Source organism: Phlebotomus papatasi, chromosome 1, assembly GCF_024763615.1.
Source record: "Phlebotomus papatasi isolate M1 chromosome 1, Ppap_2.1, whole genome shotgun sequence".
In the NCBI taxonomy this organism is placed as follows: Eukaryota; Metazoa; Arthropoda; class Insecta; order Diptera; family Psychodidae; genus Phlebotomus; species Phlebotomus papatasi.
The window spans coordinates 85,962,290-85,983,071 of NC_077222.1; the positions used below are offsets into that span (position 1 = coordinate 85,962,290).

The window sequence follows — 20,782 nt, forward strand, 5'->3', positions numbered from 1 at the left end:
CACTTCATGATAATGAGATTAAGATAACAAGTTTTAAATTTTAGTTTTTTTTCTTTTCCCACCGGTGTCAATTAGACTTATTGATTTTGTAATCTATTCCCATTATGAAATGCAATAGCAACGGAAAATATGAAAGAAAGTTTCAAATGATCTGACATATGAAAACTTCCAAGACCCTGTCGAAGACTTAAACGACTAAAAATTCCACTTTAGGGAAGGACGAGTGAGACATAGTACATGGTCCTTAATAAATAAGAAAACTATGATTTTTTTTAGAATTACTTGTAAATTCTTTTATTTCAATGGAGAATGGTGTGTTACTTTTAAGCTTAAATTTCAGTTAAACAACTTTATACACTTGAAGAATTTATTAGAAAGAGTTTTGCCAATGCAATTATAAAAAGGGAAAATAAAACTTTTAGAAAGAATCAGACAATTTGTATACGGGATGGCTCTTGTAGGCGGTTAACTTTGTTTGGAGTTAAAGAGTGGGTGTTCAAGAATTGGTTGACGGTTGAGTTCAATGTTGCCAAAGAAGACTACGAGCTGTTCGTTCCACAGTAATCTCCTTAGTGATGGTGAGGTAGTTACTGAGCGAATTAATGAAAATGCGCTCAAAATCTCTACCTCACGTATGGTGTCTACACTAGAAGCAATTTTCGTCAAAAATAGCCTTTTAAAAAAAAATTCTGACGTTTCTGCATACAAGGATAGGGGAAATTTTCTTTAAAAAGGCATTTTTAACTCTTACATCATCGAAAACTCGTACATCATCGAAGAATTAAAAAAATAAATAAATTTTTAAATAAAATTTGAATTTCATGTAAAAATTACTTATTTTACATCACGTTCCGTGTTGTAAAAAAGTTGTAATAAAAGAAACAAGAAATGGTTCATTCAAGTTACGAGTCTTACTCTTCTGTTAACTGAAAATAATTGTTTTCTCATTTCTGATGAAGCTTTTCAAAATAACTGTGAGTACTGCAAAGTCAGGTTTTTCAAAAAATAAAGATCTCCGAATCTTCCAATGAGAATTTGAAAAAAATTGTTCAGATGTTGTACTTACTTTATATACTTAACCCTTTAAGGACGATTGGGTCACCGGTGACCCAAAAATGAAACTTTTTCTACGGGCTTCTAAAGTTGTATTTTGCACTAAAAAATTAGAAAAAAAATGATTTTTTCGGACCGTCAATTTTTGACCTTCTCGTCCTTAAAGGGTTAAAAGCTCGAATTAAATAATTGTTAGGTATGTTATGTTGGAGAAAAGTTAAAGAAAATATGCTGTTTTTTAGGCCTTGTGATCCTCGCATCCCCTTAAGAATATAATCTAATAATCAAGAGTCAGGAGTAGATCATTCAGAAGAGTTGGTACTCTTTACCACTCCAGTTATTAACTTCCTTTGGAGACCAACATTCTAGGTCCTAGGATAATCCAGAAGCCAAACCCAGGGATTTATTAGAATTCAAAATAAAACAGTTGTGCTCCAAGTACAATGTACAGATTTATTTAAAAATTCAAGTGGTAAAATTCCAAATTAATAATTTTGTTAAAATAACAATCATTCTACGGTCTTTTTTTTCTTTGGGGCATAGTTTTAGAAATGCCATATGCTACACATAACAAAATATAAATTATGACTAGTGTTTTTTTCTTCTTCTAGATATCTTGCATCTTATCGTATAGTGTTTAATGTCTAAGTTTTATTATTATTTATATTTTGTTAATATTTCTTATTCTACATTTATTGGTATCTTTTCCCATTTTTTTGGAATATACTTCTTTGATAGTAGATTGAAGCTATTCGTGTGATTTTCCCTATATGACAATTTTTTTTTGACGAGAATATTGTAACATAAATTGAGTAATTCCACCACTTGTCCTCTCTGAGAGGCAATCCTTAAAGATTTCTTTTTTTTTTGCCAAATAATAGATTTTCACATTTACATAGTTTGTTAAAGTGTGTTACATTACAAGCTAATTATTACTGGAGATTAATTACACGTTGCATTACTTGCTACTTTAGAAGATGAAAATGATTTATTTAACTTTCATGTTAACAAACTACAAAGTTTTTGGATTTCAAATTATTTTGTAATAATTATGGCTGTAGCAATTAATTTTCTTATTTCTAGCACATTTGAGTTAGAGTGGTAGTTTTACAAACGTCATCTTCAGTCTCTCATTCAGAGAAAATTATATAGACTCTGCGTTATAAACTTTCCGTTTAAACTTTACTCAACATTCTGCCTAAATGAGATTTTCCTTTTGAGTGGCTGAAAAATTTATTCATATTGCACAAGGATCTCTCTTTTCTCCACTGACTCTGCAATTATCATATCACAATATTAATGACTGCTAATGATTCTTACACTCTCGGTACATGATAAACACAATTTCCAAACTTTTATGTGATATTTTCCTTCAATTAAGGAAACTCTTCAGGGGGTCTACTTTTATTCTTTTTTTTTTGGTATCTAAAAACTAATTAAAACTTCTCAAAATATCTCAATTTTAAAGAATTTTCCAACAAGAAATGCAACAACTTTGAGAAAGAAATACACTTTTTAAACATCAACTCAATTGCTGAGTAGTAAAATTATTAAATAAATAATTAGTTAACGTTTTTAAAGCAAAAGTCATACCTTAAAAGCTATAGAATAATAATTTTCGGTTTTTAATGAGAAAAATATATATTTTTAACTCTGATTTTGCAAATTTTATAAAAACTAAGCATGTTTGCACTATTGAATTTGACTAAAACCCAAAATAAGTTCAATGTTTTTTTCTTAAATTTTTTTACTGCTCGAACTCAATGAGAGTAGTTAATCCTCTTTTTTGTTTCAAATTGTCACCGTCCTGGAGCTGTAACGGTAGAAGATATTAACTTTCGGTTTTCGATGACCCCCGATAAAAAACATAATCTCCACGCGTTTTTTAATCTTTTACTTCCACCTTCTCCATCCTCTTCAAAACCATATTTTTTGGTTTTTCTCAAAATTGGCCCAAGTTTTTTCAATGATTTTCGAATATGTTTTAGAGGTAGTCCAGGCGAACATTTCGTTGAACTTTGGAAGACCCATTTTTCAACCGTTTTGGTTAAATTTGGAGTTTTTGGAAAGGTATTGAAATTTCAAACACGGATGCATCGGTTTTCATAGGTAATGATTCGGTAAAGTACCGATTTTTAATTTTTTTTTCGGAAATTACTTTTTTACTTGACCTTAAGTTTGTTCCCAGGCTAAAGGCTAAACGGTAAGAGATATCGACTTCCAGTCTTTGCTGCCCCCTTATAAGTGGTCATTATCTTGGGCGGTCTTTTTTCCTTTTCCCCCTTATCCCTTCTCTATCCCCTTCAAAACCATGTATTTCGGTTCTTCTCAAAATTGGCCCAAGCTTTTTCAATGATTTACTGATATATTTTAGAGGTAATCCAAGCGAAAATTTCGTCGAAGCATAGGGGAGACTGGGGCAAAAAGTCACAAAACGGATATTTTATTTTTTTTACAAGCTACTCGAGCGCTTCAAAAATTTCTAATTAGGGCAGTTTTATATGAAATTTACCGCTCTACAACTTTGTGAAAGTAATTTTCCTCTATTTTGTAAGGAAATACGTTTATCGAGCCAATTTCTAAAAGGTAATTTTGTGATCATTCTCAAAAATGCTGGGGCAAATAGTACCAGTCACGGGGTATTATCATATTTTGATTCGCTTCATTACAGGCTTCCGTAAATTTGAAAAAAATACCTAGAGGACATATTTTCATAGGAAATTTATTCATCTACACCTTTGTAAAACATTGTTTTCTCTACTAGAAAAGTGAGAAAACGGGAAAAGCGCTTTTCAAGCTATTTTAGGAAAAAAAAACACAAAAGACTGCAAATCGTTTGACCAATGCAAACAACAAGCGGCGAGACATGATAATGACATTTCTTTTCGCCGTGAGACATTACAAATTGCTTCGTTTTTTTGCTACATTTTGCTTTATACCTTTTGTTACTTTTTACCCCAAGTGGCCATTTTTAATAAAAGGATTTCTGGAGAAAAGAACTTTTGTGAAATTCTAAAATAGGTAGCGGATTCGTATTGAAGAAATCCAAATTATTTAGAAAATATTCACCAGTGCATCAATTTTGGAAAATAAGTAGGTTTAATAATTGTTATTTTCTGTAAGGAAAATATTTCAAAAATAGGGCTAAAAATTTCAATATTTTTTATTTTCTAAATTCCTTGTTCGAATTCTAAGAAACTTACGACATTGAAGAAGGTCTATGGAGACTATCTATAGAAAAAAAATTTGAGCCGCTATCTTTTCTAATTTGGAAGATATTGAATTTTGAATTTTTTTATTTGTGACTTTTTGCCCCAATCTCCCCTACTTATGACCGGAAAGTTCGCCATTTTGAATTATTGAAGATCAAAGATCAATCATTTTGAAGTGTTCATTTTTTAACCGATTCAGTTAAATTTATTTTTTTTTTGGAAAGGTATTGAAATTTCAAACTCGACTGCATCGGTCTTCGTCGGTAATTAATCGTTTAAGTATCGATTTTTTTTTAAATTTTCAAATGCTTTTGTGAATTTTGAATCAATTTAATCTCTAGTAGACCAGTAAATCACCGAAAGATCATGCGAAAAACTAATTCACAGAGCCCTATCTCGTGAGTTCGAGCATTCCGAAAAGCTGTGACGCTTTGCCATATATTTTGAATCAAATTAAATTATTACGGAGTATGGAAATTTTCTTCTACTTTCATCTTTCGTAATTTTCTTTAATGCGATATTCTGCTTTATTTTAAATTTTATCCATTTTAACAATCGAAGCTATATCGGGTTTCCAGGCTGCATTGGAGTTAGCTGCAATCGAGGCAAACAATAAACATTAAAAAAAAATTATAAATAAAACATTTTAATTGAAAAAGCATTACTTCAATTATTTTCATTTTAATAACTTTAATAAAATTAAATTGTAAACCCCCTGAAACTTCATCTTGAGCTTTCAAGCTTTCGTTGGAAAAAATGTTTTCATAAGATTCTCAAAAAGCACTCTGAGAAAAGGATATTTTTAGGTTTTAACAGGATGTTTTTTGGTATCAGAGTGATAATCAATTCTCTTGTTGCAGTCATCATCGTGATCATGATCATCGTCAGCAAACTTGATATCATCCATTTCGAAGTAATTGCTGGGTGACTTCACCACAGAAGTCTCCTTTTCCTCCTCTTCTTCTCTATTTTCTCGAGTGGGAATCAGTCTTCCCGCCATTTGGGGATACTTAGCTGTTCTCACCTTTGTGAAGTCCTGCAGTTGGATCCCACTAGTTTCGGGCACACCAGGTATTTTTCTCATCATCAGAGTTGTCTTGGTGTTACTCAGGGATGGTGTCTCCTCATCTGGAGTCTCTGTGTTACTTCCCGGATCGATATTCTCATGCCGTGGTAGAATTTCCTCATACTGAGGACTCTCACGATCAGGCGTATCATCCTTCTCTGTAAGTTCCCGGATAATATTGCCCTGATCTAGAGGTGGTATCCAGACCAGATAGGCAGGATCCATGCCCAGATATGATCCCGGGGCTGCTCCTGCATTAATCACATTGTAGTCATAGTAGTCAAGCTCGAGTTCTTCAGGATTGGCCAGAGAAAATTCAGATCCTGGACCTGCGAGGAGTTTCTGTCGATTCCTCTTATCCTTGCTCTCTTTCTGACTTGTGGTGCGTATCGTCGCTGTACTGGTCATGCTGAGTGCCGGCGAATAGCTCCCCTAGTGCCCATATTGGCGGAAAAAAAGTGAAGAAAAAGAGGCGGGAAAATGTGTTACACTTTACCATGAGGACTATAAGGCAATTTCTGAAGGAGAACAATGTGAGAAAGAGGACAATTTCTATGCAAATGGACAGAAACTTACATTCGTCAGTGTGACATTGCTGACGCTTAGCTTTTTATTGCGTGCTATCTGAGCTCCAATCATCATTCTCTTGATGCTCTCTGTGTCAGTGTCTGGCGCATTGCTGCCTCCGCGAAATTCCCTGCGGAATCTTGTGGATTTGCCTCCGTTGACACTTTTAGTCTCAAGTGCCTCCGATGGTGTTCCCAGGCTCCGTCGACCAGGAATTGGGGTATCCAGTGGCGTTGGCGGTAGGCTACTAATTGAACCATCCGATGGTGGAGTATTTGTGTTCACCAGGGACATGGGTGATACACCATTGGAACTATTTGACTCTCCAGGCGTCTTCCCACTATCCTCATTGATTTTTTCATTGGTGATGGTAAGGGAACTCATTACACTGGCGTCATCATCGCTGCAAGGGAGAGAAAAAAAAGGCCAGAGCACAAATTACAGCACGTTCAGTGTGAGAGGAAAAGATGATTATTGTGGGTGAATTGCTGACTTCATCCCCCAATGGATGCACAACCCACAAGGTTCGGTTGCTCACAAAGTTCTACACATGATTCTTTTTTTTCCGCATTTAGTTCAGGAGAGAGCTTTTGCATTTAACCAGCCTCCCTCTAGGGAAAGTTTCAAGTTTATCCAATTGAAAATCGATTTTGCTTATTTGAATACAATTTTCAGCACAATTGCCAATTCAATTGTATGTAAAAATCATTGAAATGGAATTTACTAATTATACTTTTCCAGTAATTGAGAATACTGGTTAAAACTTCAGGCTAATTCCAAAAATAATGGTGAGCTTGTGCAGAGTGGATTTGTTTTCCCTTTCTTCTCTTTTGGCAAAAGTTATTATTTATTGAATCTACGTAGATATTACGATACGGTCTTTTTTGAACAAACTTTTGTCAAATTAATAAGAAAAATGTGCCAAAAAGATATTATTCTATACGGAACATGGAAACGTTTTGCCAAATCGCTATCAAACTGGATCTTGTTAAAAGTTTGTCAAAAGGATGTTTTTCTATATAAAATATTACAAAAAGCTTTGTCAAATTGGTAAGCAACATCCTTTTGACAAATTTTTGACAAAGTTCCATTTGTCCGCTTAAAAATATTTTTTATCAGAGTTGCTTTAAATTATGTTTAAATGGTTTAAATATACCAGAGAGTTCCGGCTTAAATGAACATGGATCAAAGAATTTGATATAAATTGCCTACAATTGGGAGCATATTTATAAAATAATATTTAAATTACCCCTAAATGTATGCAAAAAATATATATTAAATAAATTATGTAAAATTATTTATGCATAAATTATGTATGCGGTAAATTTGAAATGCATTTCTTATGAACTATCGGCGCTGCAAATAGGCCGAAAAACTGGCCCGGAAAATTTTCTGCATACATCACGGTGTTTCCGTATCTTATTACAAAGATGTCTCCTGTTGATATGCAAATTTTCTGTGTTACTGGAGGAAATTCTTAGGCTTTTTTCGGTCCTGAGAATGTCTTTCAAAGCGGAACTCCCTTTACATTTTTTTTTTAACAAGTTAATAAATTAAATCACTAATATAATTAAAAATGAAATTGAATAAAATTAAAAAAACCAAAGGATAATGGGCAATAGTGGTCTATGGTGCGACCACCAATGAGATCTATATCATTGAATGGAATAGGTAACAACTTTTGTTCCGGGACCAAAGTTCTAAATCCTGGGGGAAAAGTTCTAGAGCAAAAAAACTATTTTCTTAGAAGAAAAATAATCTTTTATACTAAATGTGCGCATTTATTATATTTCTTTTTTTAAGGGAAAGAATAAATTGTAACATAAAATATATTAAATGACTGCATATTCGCGAAATGGACATAAAAGCATATGTCTTTACAATGCATAAGATGCGTAGGAGAACATTGAATCATGATGGCTCACAGTCAAAATTTGAAACCGTATATCTCAGAGATTTATCAAGCGAATTTATTCAATGAATACTCCATCGAAAGGTCTCGAAAAATCCTACAAAATGACGGTATGGATAACTTCACAAGGCGACCGCAAGGGACGCTCCAGGTTATCAAAGTTTTCAATTAACAAGAAATGGGTTAAGCTTCGAAACTATTCAACCGATATTTAATGATCTTATAATATGTATGTGTAATATTTTAAATGTGTTTTAGAGGGGTATGGCATCATTGCATTCATCCATTTCAGTAGAATCATTACATATTTGGTTTTATTCTTCTAACTGTGATTTTCATTTATATTCTTTTGAAATCGTTAACAGATTTTATATGACTGAATAGCCTCTCATAAATCATGTTTCCATGCCGAGTTTCAGCTTTCTACCTTTTCTCAGAGAGGAGTTATAGTGTAAAAAGTTCTCATTTTGTATGGGGACTTCTGGAAGGAGTAGTGGGGGGAAACGCATATATACCTGGTTAAAAAGCCTTCCATTGCCCTTGATCGTGTGCCAAGTTTCAGATTTCTAGTTCTTTTCACAGAGGAGTTATAGTGGAAAAAGTAATTATTTTGTATGGGCGCTACAAGAAGGAGTAGAGGGGGAGGGTCCTATATACATAGTTAAGGAACCTTTCATAAACCTTGATTCCATACCAAGTTTCAGCTTTCTACTTCTTCTCAGAGGGAAGTTAAAATGAAAAAGGTCCACATTTTGTATGGGGGCTACTGGAAGGAGGAGTGGAGGGAGGGGGTAGTATCTATGGATAAATAGCTCAAGTTATCTATTGACTCTATACCGAACTTCATCATAATTGGTTCAGCCGATCTTGAGTAATTCGATGTCAAAATAGGATTTTTTCAAATGGATAAAGACGTTTTTACAAGGACTCCCGGCGAATATCATCCTGGGTCTCGGTAGTTTTTCATCCTACACCATTACCTATAAAATACGCCTAGTTCCATCTGTGGTCGCCACATAGACCAACTCCCATACATTTTTGCCCATTGTCCTTTAATCAATATTAAACCTATTAACTTTAATACTTTTTGGAAAAAATATATCAACATTTTTTAATGTTAATTTTACATCTTTCTAAGGGTAAATTAATATGAAAAAGGGTAACTCTAACCCCTAATACCTAAAAAGCATAATATTTACACCGATTTCGGATCAATACTGCAGGGTAAAATAGACATTTCCGGAATGTTATTTTAACTTTTTCGGATTTTTCTCACTCAGTATTGAAAATATTTAAGGGATTTGAGTTAGGGACTATGGCGAATAAAAAAAAAACATTGATATACATATTTTGAACCCTTGTTTTTAGAATATTTTTTATTACACGAAATAACAAAAGACTATACCCCCTGTTACTCCTGCAAAATCATATTTCGCTCGAAAACGATTCTTATTATTCGTTTCTTCTATAAAGAAATATGTTTTGAGTCAGAGAACGAATCACTGTGAATTCCCAAATGCAGATACGACAAGGGTCGATGCAACCGACTATATTTGTCAAATTTATTTTAAATACATATTGGTATATGGAAACTATACGAAGTTAAACTTTTAATGAAAATTTCGTCAAGTTTGCAAATGATATGAACTGTTTTAAGCCGGATTAGAAATGACACCTGTGCAGGTGCATTGGCAAAAAAAAATCTGTATATAATTTTATGAAATATATAACTGAATCTTTAATTTTATCTAATTCGTCAGTTAAATCAGAATTTGTCGTAACTTCTTTTTGACAACTTTTCAGGAGACGAAATTTTCAGTTCAGTTTTATTTTTCTTAAAAATGAGCCCCGAATGTGATACTTTTGAGTCAAAATAATAAAAGTGGTACTAATAAACTGTAAGTTAACTCGAGAAAATCTTTATAAAATTATATTAAAACTGAGATATTGATATATATGTTGGAAGAAACACAATAAGGTTTTATCGTAACTTCCAACGTTTATAAAGCCGTAACTTCCAATGTATGGAAATCTTGGAAGTTACGACAATTTTCTAAAATTCATTATATCAATTTGAATTAGTGGAAACTGGGGCACCACCAAACACGGGGGTACCACCAAACACTAATTTTTATTTCTAAACTACTTGGACTATCTCGACCATTCCTTCAGTGGACAAGCATCCCTATAGTGCCTATAAATTCCTATATAGGTCTTATCCTCTGAAGTCGAATATTCGATTAAAAAATCGCAGTGTTTGGTGGTACCCCGTGTTTGGTGGTGCCCCAGTTTCCCCTATTCTAGTGATAATAAACGCCTTTATTTGACTGAATTAGACAATTAAATTGTTATCCCTGTCACTAACAGCTTTTATTTCGTAACTTTTATTGAATAAATTTTGTGCGCCACGTCGCGTCGCTTGTTTTGTTTTGAATTAATGACAGATGGGCAGGTATTTTTTTACCTTTTTCTCACAAATATTGAATTAAAATGATTTAATGTTGCATTATTCGCACTGTCTTTGGATATTTGGAAGAGTATGTGAACGTTTTAATGAGAAATAATTACATTTTTGCTGCAAATTACAAGCCACGCAAACAAGCAAAAGATGTTACGACAAATTCTGATGAATTTTTATTAATTAAGAGCACTTACGACAATTTTTGTTTAAAATAATTTTTAATGGGCTTATAAAAGTTTCTTTTTCTCAAGTGCGTTTAATAAACAAAATTACGCCAATTCTAAATATGTATATATCTCAAAATCGCAAAAATGAAGTTACGACAAATGCTGATTTAACTGACGAATTTATAAATATGGTTTCGCAAAAGCTTAATTTCGCCTCGAACTTATTGAGTAACCGGAGTAACCCATCAAGCTTGCGAGAATGTGCGGTGTTTGTATTACCTGTGGGACTTATCGGCCTCGGCATCATCAACTTCAGCGCCATGTCCATCTCCAGAGCAACTCTTGGTGAGGGTGTCTGTGTCCAAATTTTCCCGCAACCTCGAGTGCTTGACTCGTCTAGAGCCTGGACGAAACTTAACAAGCGATATGACGTCGGAGAGAAGGGTGCTGGTGGAGATAGCCCTGGATGGTGGTCCATGGCCCACTAACGAACCCAATGACGTCCGTGGGGTGTGTGCTGGCGAATCAGGCTCACCCTTGCTCTCGGCCAGCTGATATTTGCGATATCGAAAGACGTATTGGGTGCCTGTGGCAATGAAAAACACCAGCAAATGGCTTAGACTAATGGTCCTGGTGAAGGAGACGTGAAGCATAAAGCTTACCCAGCATGAGACTCATGACGATGATCACACTCACAAAGGCGATGGCAGCCACATGAGCAATGGTTAATTTCATGGCAATTGATTCTATCGTTGAAATTGGGATGATGGCTCTGCTAGTTACCGGAAAACTTGCATTCTGATGACCTAGTTTAACAAGAATGTTAGTTAGTAGGAATAGTTGAAAAGTTTAAATTAGAAATCACTTTTGATTCTTTTATGCTCTTTGTGTGACTTTGTGTCTCTTCTCTTAGATACCTTGCCGCGACCTGATTTAAACACATAAACCTGTCTCTTTCGATCTAAGATAAGAATTTCTTCCGACAGTTTTAAAGTAAAAAAAAAGTTTAAAAAAGGTGTTTTGCGATAGCAAAAAGGAAGGAAGACATATTTTCAATACCGGTTCCGAGACCTTGTGTAAGATATTAATTTTCTTCATGGTGTAATTATAAATTCAATTTATAATCAATGAATACAATCAAGTAATACTTTGTAGGAAAGTTCTCCACAAGCAATATTATTAATGTAATTCTTCAATTAAGCTCATTAAAAGCAGCAGTAAATGCTCAAGTTTTCAGACAGCTTTAATATTACCTATATATAAATCGATATGTAATATGCTGTAATCCGTTTTCTGATAGTTTGCCAAACTATAGAATCTATATACGTTTAATTAAACGGTTTAATTACCGTGGTTGAAGTCTTGGTCATCATGTGGCAGGAGAGAATTTTATCTTGCTAGAAAATATATTATCAAAGTTAAGTTTTACTTTGATTTTTGCAACATCAATCGTTAGGACAAACTTCATTTCACTCTCACAGTAGATAAACTTGGACGTAGAAATAATGAAAGTGATTAATATTAATCGAGTAAAATGTGTTGAAATATGTAATAAAATCTGTCTGTTCCATTTCCAAAAAAATCTTGTAATTTGAAAAGAAAGTTATTTACGTTATTTAGAGTAAACGTTTTATATTTGTATTCTCCAAAAACTACGATTTTTACGAAAAGGCTACTCAATATTTAAAAAGTTTGACTTAGACACTATGTTTCTTTTTTAATCATAAAGATTTTTAAAACATTCTTTTTAAAGTTTAGCTCTTCAAAGTTATTTTGAATACAAAGTTAAGCCCAGAAACTTCCCGTTAATAAATTTTGGGCTTTTCTTACATGCCTAGAGAAGTAAGATACCAATTTCGAAACTTGGCAAGGAATTCAATTCAATTTGAAGTTTATATTTCATGCCTAAAGATACAATAATCTTATTTAAAGTTATACAAAATTTGGATGTAATATAATTTTCTTATCGGTAAAGTTACGGTTATTATCCTACGGTTAAGTACTGAAATAAGCTTGCTATTTTTTTTTGTGAGAGTTGTTATTTAAATAGCAATTTTATTAAATTTCCAATTTTTTTCCTAAAAGAAACATTACGGCGTTATCAACACTTGCACATTAAAATTTTAATGTGATTCACATTAATTGTCGCTTGTGAGCGTCCAAATATGTTATTTGTGTCTTTGAGTCACTTAATATTTGGGGTTTTTCTTTTTATTGATAAAGAAGTGGAGTTGGCCTGCAAAAATAAGATTAAAAATTTACCTAAAGCATAAATATTTTTCACATTAAAAAATTAAAGAGAAAATCGCATTAATTTTTCGCATTAATGCTATAAATCAATTTATATCAAATTTTGCGGGCCTAGTCTACCTTTTTATCAACAAATAGATCAAATTTTGAATATAAAATGATTCAAATACACAAATTACACATTTGGACTCTCACCAGTGACAATTAATGTGAATCATATTAAAATTTTAATGTGCAAGTGTGATAACACAGTTATATTAATAAATTAGAAACTTAAAGGGCTTATGGAGCCTAAGTGGAATAAATAATAATAATAAGGGGTTGTTACATGGGTCACTCAAATTAAAAAACAGTATATTTTTTTTACTTTTTTTTCTCAAAACGATAAAAAAAATAATTTGAGCTCTTAAGCATATAAACAATAAAGGTACAACATTTTAAATATTATATATTTTTTCTGAAATTTCTATTTCAAAATAAAAAAAAAACTGTCATTGGGACACGATTTTTGGAGACCGCTCTTGATAAAAACATATTTGTAGTAAATTCTCTGGTGTGACGAGCTTTAACGCAAAAATTGAAAGTTTTAAAATTTGATACTTTTGCATGTGAAATATCTTAAAGACATGCACGACAATTTTCAACGAAAAGTGCAATATAAAATTTTCTCCTCTCAGCTTATGATTTTTTACTGATACTCTACCTTTCTCGGCTCTTTAAAAGTACATAAAAATAATAATGATAATAATAATGCGGCACAATATCCCATATCGAGAGATATAGGTTTAGCAAATAAGATTTCTAGACATGTATTCTCTTTTCTGTTATACGAAGATTAGGCTGTCAGTTGTCAGTCTTATGTATTGTTAAAATTATGTGAAATTATGCTTACCACTTGCGAATTTCAAAAATTTTAGTGATTCAAAAAGGATTTCAAACTCAGAATATTTGTATTATAGAGCAACAGGTCTATCAGTCAAAATATTACTTGCGTAGTTCACCAATTATTATATTTTATCTTTTCGTATCATCCTCTTGTAAATCGGAATCTTTTCTATATAACAAGGATCTGAAATTGACACCTAAAATTGTTGAATACATGCCTCATATATTGACAGTTTTTTTTAACTAATTGTAAAAACAAAACTCAAGAGAAAAAGTTTCTCGGTCAGTAAAAAATTAAAAAGTGATAATCATTTCTTTTAAACGAAATTGGAAAAATAGTAAGTAATAATTCACAACTTCTACATTTTCCCTTTACTAAGAATCGTATTGTATTGTATTTATTTTGCCAATATGCCTTTACGTTTGTCCCTCCATCACTATTTTTGCGCATTTACAATTTCCGTTTCATTTTAAACGCAACACATTTTATTTTAACGAAAACCATTTAAAAAGTAATGCCCATTCTAAATGCAGCCCAATATCAACCTATCCTTTAGACGCAATAAATCTCTATGAGATGCCCCTAAAATTTCGTGAAACTTCAACAACTCTTCATATCTGAGCATTACTTTAGATATCGGTATGAACACTTTAATAAAACTTTTCTCAAAAGTGATAAAGTTATGAAACTTTAAAATCATGGTACATTATGTTAATATTTAAATCGGTCCTATATGAATATGAGCAAAATCATACTAAAAATCGATTAAACTTAGTGTGTATTTGTCAGTTAAGTGTTTTAAGCAAAACCACATCACGACCGCTCGACAATAAATATGTAGCATTTTTGCATTCTTAATGATTCTATTCTACGTTTAAATACTCAATAAAACGTATTAAATATTCAAACTAGCTTCAAATGTAAATAAAATTGAAATCGAATTATTTCCAAAGCATAATTTTAAACAAAATTAACCATTCTTACTTCACAAACATTTTATAAAAAATAATTTGCGAAAAAATATATATAGTACGCCTCCGATGGAGGGGACCCCTAAAAATTTTAAACACCGTGAAAAAATGAGTAAAATTCCAGATGTAATGTCAGGGTCAAACTTTAAACAACATTTGTTAAGTAAAACAAAGCAAGTTTCGTGGGTCAAAAAGTTTGGAAAACTGCACATTTTTTCTATTTTTTTTTCAACATAATAAATTTATTAGTTGAGCAATATTAAGTAATAATACTATGTATAATTTAATATTTAGTTAACGAGTTTAAGGGCAGCATCACATTTACAGTAAAATGCTCACCGTATTTCTTTAATTTACGCATTTTCCTTGCAATTATTACGCAAATTCTCGATTGCCGTATTACCTTATCTCATACTCGATGGCACTAGGTGAAAATAATATAAGAAAAGTGAAGAAATAAAACGAAAATTCGATAAACGGTGAGCAAAAAAAACTGTAAGAGAAATTTATCGTACAGATTTTTTGCTCACCGTTTATCGTATTTTCGTTTTATTTCTTCAATTTTCTTATATTATTTTCACCTAGTGCCACCGAGTATGAGATAAGGTAATACGGTAATCGGGAATTTGCGTACGGATTGCAATGAAAATGAGAAAATTAACGAAATACGGTGAGGCAACGGCGAGCATTTTATTGTCAATGTGATTCTGCCCTAACTCTGGAGTTAGCTTTTTTTAAGGAAAAAATAGAAACAAAATTCTTGTAATTTGCTTATAACGCTCTTGGATTCGTTATTGAACCAACCAAAAGGACAGAATGTAATGTGGCTTACTCTTAAGAGGCTTGAAGGGCTTCTAAAGGGTTTTCAACACAAATTCTCATTATAGACTTTTAAAAAATGCATTAAAAAAATTGGTCAAAATCTTGGTTCTATAACTGAACTTGGTTTGCTTCTTGGAAATCTTTACGTAGAGGAGATAAGGTCGAGCCAGTCTTTAATGAATCGACGGCATTGACCAGGAAGTCAACTATTATTATACTAAGTCAAGAATTATAGCGTGTAACGCGTGTAACCAATCATAGTGGCGACTGGTCCTAAGTCAAGTAAAGACCAGCAATTGGTTATAGAACCAATTAAGTAGGAAAGTAACCCGTAAAAAAATGACTGAGAAATGTTCCTTTAACGACGAGACACTTTTTACGGACTGAAAATCAACAATAAAAATTAAACTGAGAAACATAATTAATGATAAGTCTTACATTTAACCTTTGAAAGTCCAACAGAGTCTGATTCGGTGTATTTTGTGCTGCTATGAACGATAGGGACAAAAATACCCCAAAAATTTAAGTTATTTTTCTGACAATACCAATGAATAATATTTTTCGCTTTAATAAAAAATATTACGTATGAATATTGTAGTTTTTATTGCCAAAAGGGTTTTGCTTAAACAAAATTGGAAGTATAAAAAATAAATAAAATCAATTATGAATTTGAGAATTTTAAAATCCGCCATTTTTGAGTTTAAATATTTACTATATAGCAAATAGCTGGAGACTTACAAAAAATATCCTAGATTTCTTCAACCTTCTGTTTTGCAATTACGTCCAAACATAAGGAAAAAAATAACTCTAGGTAGTCAGGAAGAATTATTTTCTTTATGGGACACCTGTGTTCCAATCGTCCTTAAAGGGTTAAACTCAAGAAAGATTTTGCGAAACTCAAGACACTCAAGAAACGTTAAAATAAAAAGAACCCCTTGGTATAGGGATATTGCAATTACACACCCCTTGGAGTTCACAAAATTTGTTTCTAATGGTCTCCGCGTGGAGATCATATGAAAATCATCTGTTGCACTCACTTTTCTACAGTTTGCATAGGGTTGCATCATCTATTAAGAAATTTATGGTAGTTTACTAAAATTTTCATGCAAATTTTGATATTCTCACGTTTCACTTCTGCATGGTCGAATTGTATAAAAGCTTCGTTTCACTTAATAAAAATTTGTTACAGGGACATTATTTGAAAACACTCAATAGTATGACCATGTTGTAAGAAATAAATAGAAATTTTCGACTGATTTGGAAATATATCTAAATTATTTGAATAATTTCCGCGGTAGTATTGAAGTCAGGTTTTGGAGATGAAAGAATGAACAGAATTTTCCAGGGCATACGTACATATTTGTTGAACGTGAGCCAAGAAGCCACCCCCGCAGGACTCTCCCATGGAAGCGAGTTCATCAGAGAGGAACTCAAGAAGCATCTGGGAACCACTGGACGTTGCACTGTCTGGAACACGTGTGTATCCTCCGATGAATTCACCAATTAACTCGGAAGATAGTGAATCCCCATCGCGAATCTTGAGATATTGCGTGGCACATGGGAGGCGGAAGAAATCCAGTTTGAAGAGGATGTGACACTTTTCATCTGCTTGAACCAGCCAGAATGTCCTTCCTGGGCAACTGCGGGAGGATGAGGCAATCAGACGGCGAGATTTTACAGCACCCAAATGCACAATGCATCCGCAACGGCAGCCTGGTCCAATCTCTGCTATCACTTCTGGACGATCGGCTGGCACTTCGCCAGTTAAGGAGTTTCCTGATCCGTACAGGCACTCCCATGTGCCAGACTCTGGTCCACCGCAACGTTCTGTCTCCACTGCTGGACCCTGTTGAGCAGAAGAAAATGAATTCGAATTAATAACCATGCACCACAATTAAAAAATGCATTTAAATGTTCTTATGTTTAAGCATATAGGATCAGAGGATCTATGCAGAATAATTTAGCCATTAGTGACACAGAGTGTCTAAAGGCTCAACGCTGAGTAGATGGAGAAATGAGGAAGTATCACAGGGCAAAAAGTATATAATAACTTCTCTAGACAGACTTTTAGAATTTCACCAGAAAATCAATAAGCAGAGCTCTTTTTCCTTTTCAACACCGAGAAAATTTATTTATCCATTCTGAGGTTTTGCCTCATTCTCATTTTGGTAAAAAAAAATCGGAAAATTTCACAACAGCATTAATCCGTCAAAGCCATTTGCTAAATGAACGAATAAAGTATTGTGGAAAAAAAAAACAACAGCTTCAATGGTGAATGAATTCAATGAATTCAGTAGTATTTCCTGTTGATTTTATGGGAAAATGCAATAAATGATCTATAAAACAATTATAATTTGCGGTTTTGTTCACGCTGAAATTAAAAATGCAGTTACAGTTTTTACAGAAAGCTATTCATTGAATTTTCATACTCAAAATATATTATTATAATATTTATCAATAGCTTATGAATTCGCACATGCTTTTTGTATTGTATCATTAAAATAAAAAATTCTATTTTATTAATTTGTAGAACAATCGTGATAAGCATAAAATAGCTCAAACTTGAAATTATTTAACAAATATGAAATTTCATGAGATTTTAGAAAATTTTGTCACCAGTTCCGCTTTCTGTTTTTTTTTTTTAACTAGCGAATTTTTTTTTTTTGCAAATACAGTTTTTAAAAAATAGCCTAAAAAATCTGAACGAAGTGATTCAATTTCCTATCAAGATTTATAAAGTGAATATTTCAAATAGGATATAGGGTATGAATTGCAAATTGAATCAGTATCAAGAGATAGTACAAAACTAAAAATTTAGTATATTTCATATGTTGCAGTATTGTTTAGAAATAATTAAAATGAATAACAATGCAATTCTTACATACTTTGGAAAGAGAAAGAGACTTCAAGTTGGAGAAATTAGCAAGAGGGAAAAGTCAGCTTTTATTTGATATTTAGAATACATGAACGAATTTATGTAACATAACTAATTTAGATATTTCGGATATAAAACACAAATTACATAAATTTATTTATCAATTTTTTGGCAAAATTTTAATGCTGTTTTTTTCATAACTCAGAAAATTTAAGACTTTGTTAAATAATTCTTAAACATTGCTCGATAATGAATTTTTTTATGCGATTAGAAAGAGTTGTGTAAATGCTGAAACGCATTTTGATATTGAAAGATATTTGTATTGCTAAACTCTTAAACGACGAGACAGTTTTTGCTGACCGAAAATCAGCAATAAAAATGAAACCAATAAACAAAACTTGTGAAACGTCTTACATCTAACCTTCGAAAAGCCAACAAAGTCCGATTTGATATATATTTTTGTGTCTATAAACGATAGGGACAAAAATCACCCAAAAATTTAAGTAATTTTTCTGATGATACCAATGATAGATATTTTTCACTCTAATGAAAAATATCATGTTTGTATATTGTATTTTCTCTTACCAAAACGGTTTTGCTTAAAAAAGAAAATTGAAAGTATAAAAAATAATTAAAATCAATTTTCAATATGAGAATTTAAAAATTCGTTATTTTTTAGCTTAAAAAATTACCATATAGCAAAAAGCTGTAGAATTGCAAAAAATATCCTAGATTCCTTCAACATTTTACTTTGCAATTACGTACAAACATAAGAAAAGAATAACTTTAGGTAGTCAGGAAAAATTATTTTCTTTATGGGACACCGGTGTTCCAATTGTCCATAAAGGGTTAAAATCCATATTTTCCAAAAAAACGTGTTTTTGAAAAGCATAAAGAATGGATAAATTTAAGAATTAAAATCATTTAGAAAAATAATTATTTAAAAGAACATTTACGGTTTTAAAACCACTAAAGAACTAGTTTTATTTTTTTTACCAAAAAAAAATTTTTCTTGAGCTTTTTAAAATGGGTATTACGAATAATTTCTCATAAAATTACTGGATACGAAAAATTGTCCCGTGACCATTGTTGAAACTGCTTCTCACGTACTTACATTTTGGTAGCTGATCTTTTATTTATTATTTTATGTATTATTATTATTATTTTGCGTGTTTATTTTAGATCAGAAAATTTAATGAAATCTAAAGGACAATGGGCAGAAATGTATGGAAATTGGTCCAACCCTTCGCCAGAGATAGGAGTAGGCCCATTTTGTAGGTGTTGGTGTATGAGTTAAAAATTGCCGAGACCCAACTCAAAAAGTATTGTCAGTCCTTGGGAAATTAGCGATATCCTTCTGAAAATTCACAAGTTTGACATTTTATTTATCGAAAACGGCTTAACCGATCTTAATGAAATTCGGGTCAAAGCTAATGTGCGAGCTAAGCTTTAAATATATATTTTTAGATTTTACCTTTGACTGTTCTATCTGGTGGCTCTCATACAAACTAATCGCGTTTTAAAGCCTTCGAACATTACAGGACAATAAAATGAAGAAATAATCGTATGACGGGAAACCATTGGTATTTTGGGAGTCCTTGGTGTGTCTTGAACATATCTCCCAAAGAAACTTATAGTCCATCGCGTCAAGTTTCTGAGATACCTTAAAATAAAAGTTCTTAAAAAATAGGTAAAATTATTTTTATGAAACTTGCTTTCTTTCTCGATAAAGGTATATCGTAAGTTGTGAGTGCCAAAGAACTATTTCTAAAGGAGAACTCAAGGAATATTTTCCTTGAAGAAACCATACCCTTATCTCTCCGTTTTCCTTGTAGTTATCCGGATTTTCCTCAAATATTATCGAATGTCCTTTAATTCCATTAGAATTATTGCGTCATTATGTCTCCTTAAAAGAAATATTCTTCTTAAAAAAGGTGCTAGGGTTGCTGAAGATATATGGTTGGAAAGGTACCGTTACCAAGGGAATTTTAACAAAAGGCTCAGAGTATAATGGCTAAATTAAAATATTTTTACTCTAAACTTATTCAAAGGTTTTGAATAACGGTAACTTATAGGACCATGTGATCTTTAGAGACTAACTCTTTTTCTTTCAAGGAGAATATTTACTGAGCAGACATTTTCCTATATACAATCCTTTTTTTGAATTTGAAGAATATTCAAAGATTTATTAGGTAAACCTGGAGAATTGTAGAGAAAATGAAGAGATGAAGATATTTTGTTCTAGAAAAATCTTCTTTGAGCCCTTCTTTACAAATTGTTCTTTAAATTGACCAAAATAAGATAAACTGTTATTTTATAAAAGGAATTTTGTAAAAAAATCGTCAATTTTCTTAATTATATGTTTTGTGCTCTAGTGCTTTTCCTACATACTTTTGGGGTTGGTCCCGGAACAAAAGATGTTACCTTTGCTAATATCTATTCGATCGTATACGTCTCATTCGTGGCGAAAGGTTGGACCATTTTGCTCATTGTCCTTTATATCCCTTTCTTTCACAAACGTTTTGAATAACCTATCCCAC

The 20,782-nt window shown here is 32.3% G+C and overlaps 1 protein-coding gene across 2 annotated transcripts in view; it reads right to left on the reverse strand.

The window, feature by feature from the left end:
• Positions 1-1,486: 1,486 nt before the first annotated feature.
• The window catches only part of LOC129797908 (uncharacterized), a 269,671-nt gene continuing 250,375 nt past the window's right edge, over positions 1,487-20,782 (reverse strand). The window contains exons 7-12 of one of the 2 annotated variants that reach the window (XM_055840785.1): positions 16,724-17,213; positions 11,101-11,244; positions 10,718-11,024; positions 5,908-6,301; positions 5,290-5,763; positions 4,761-4,859 (exon numbers count right to left, since the gene is read on the reverse strand). In XM_055840785.1, the coding sequence (XP_055696760.1) occupies positions 4,827-4,859; positions 5,290-5,763; positions 5,908-6,301; positions 10,718-11,024; positions 11,101-11,244; positions 16,724-17,213 (1,842 nt within the window). In that variant the 3' untranslated portion in view covers positions 4,761-4,826. Of the gene's footprint in view, positions 5,764-5,907; positions 6,302-10,717; positions 11,025-11,100; positions 11,245-16,723; positions 17,214-20,782 lie in introns of both variants that reach the window. The other variant, XM_055840784.1, reaches the window with a different exon arrangement.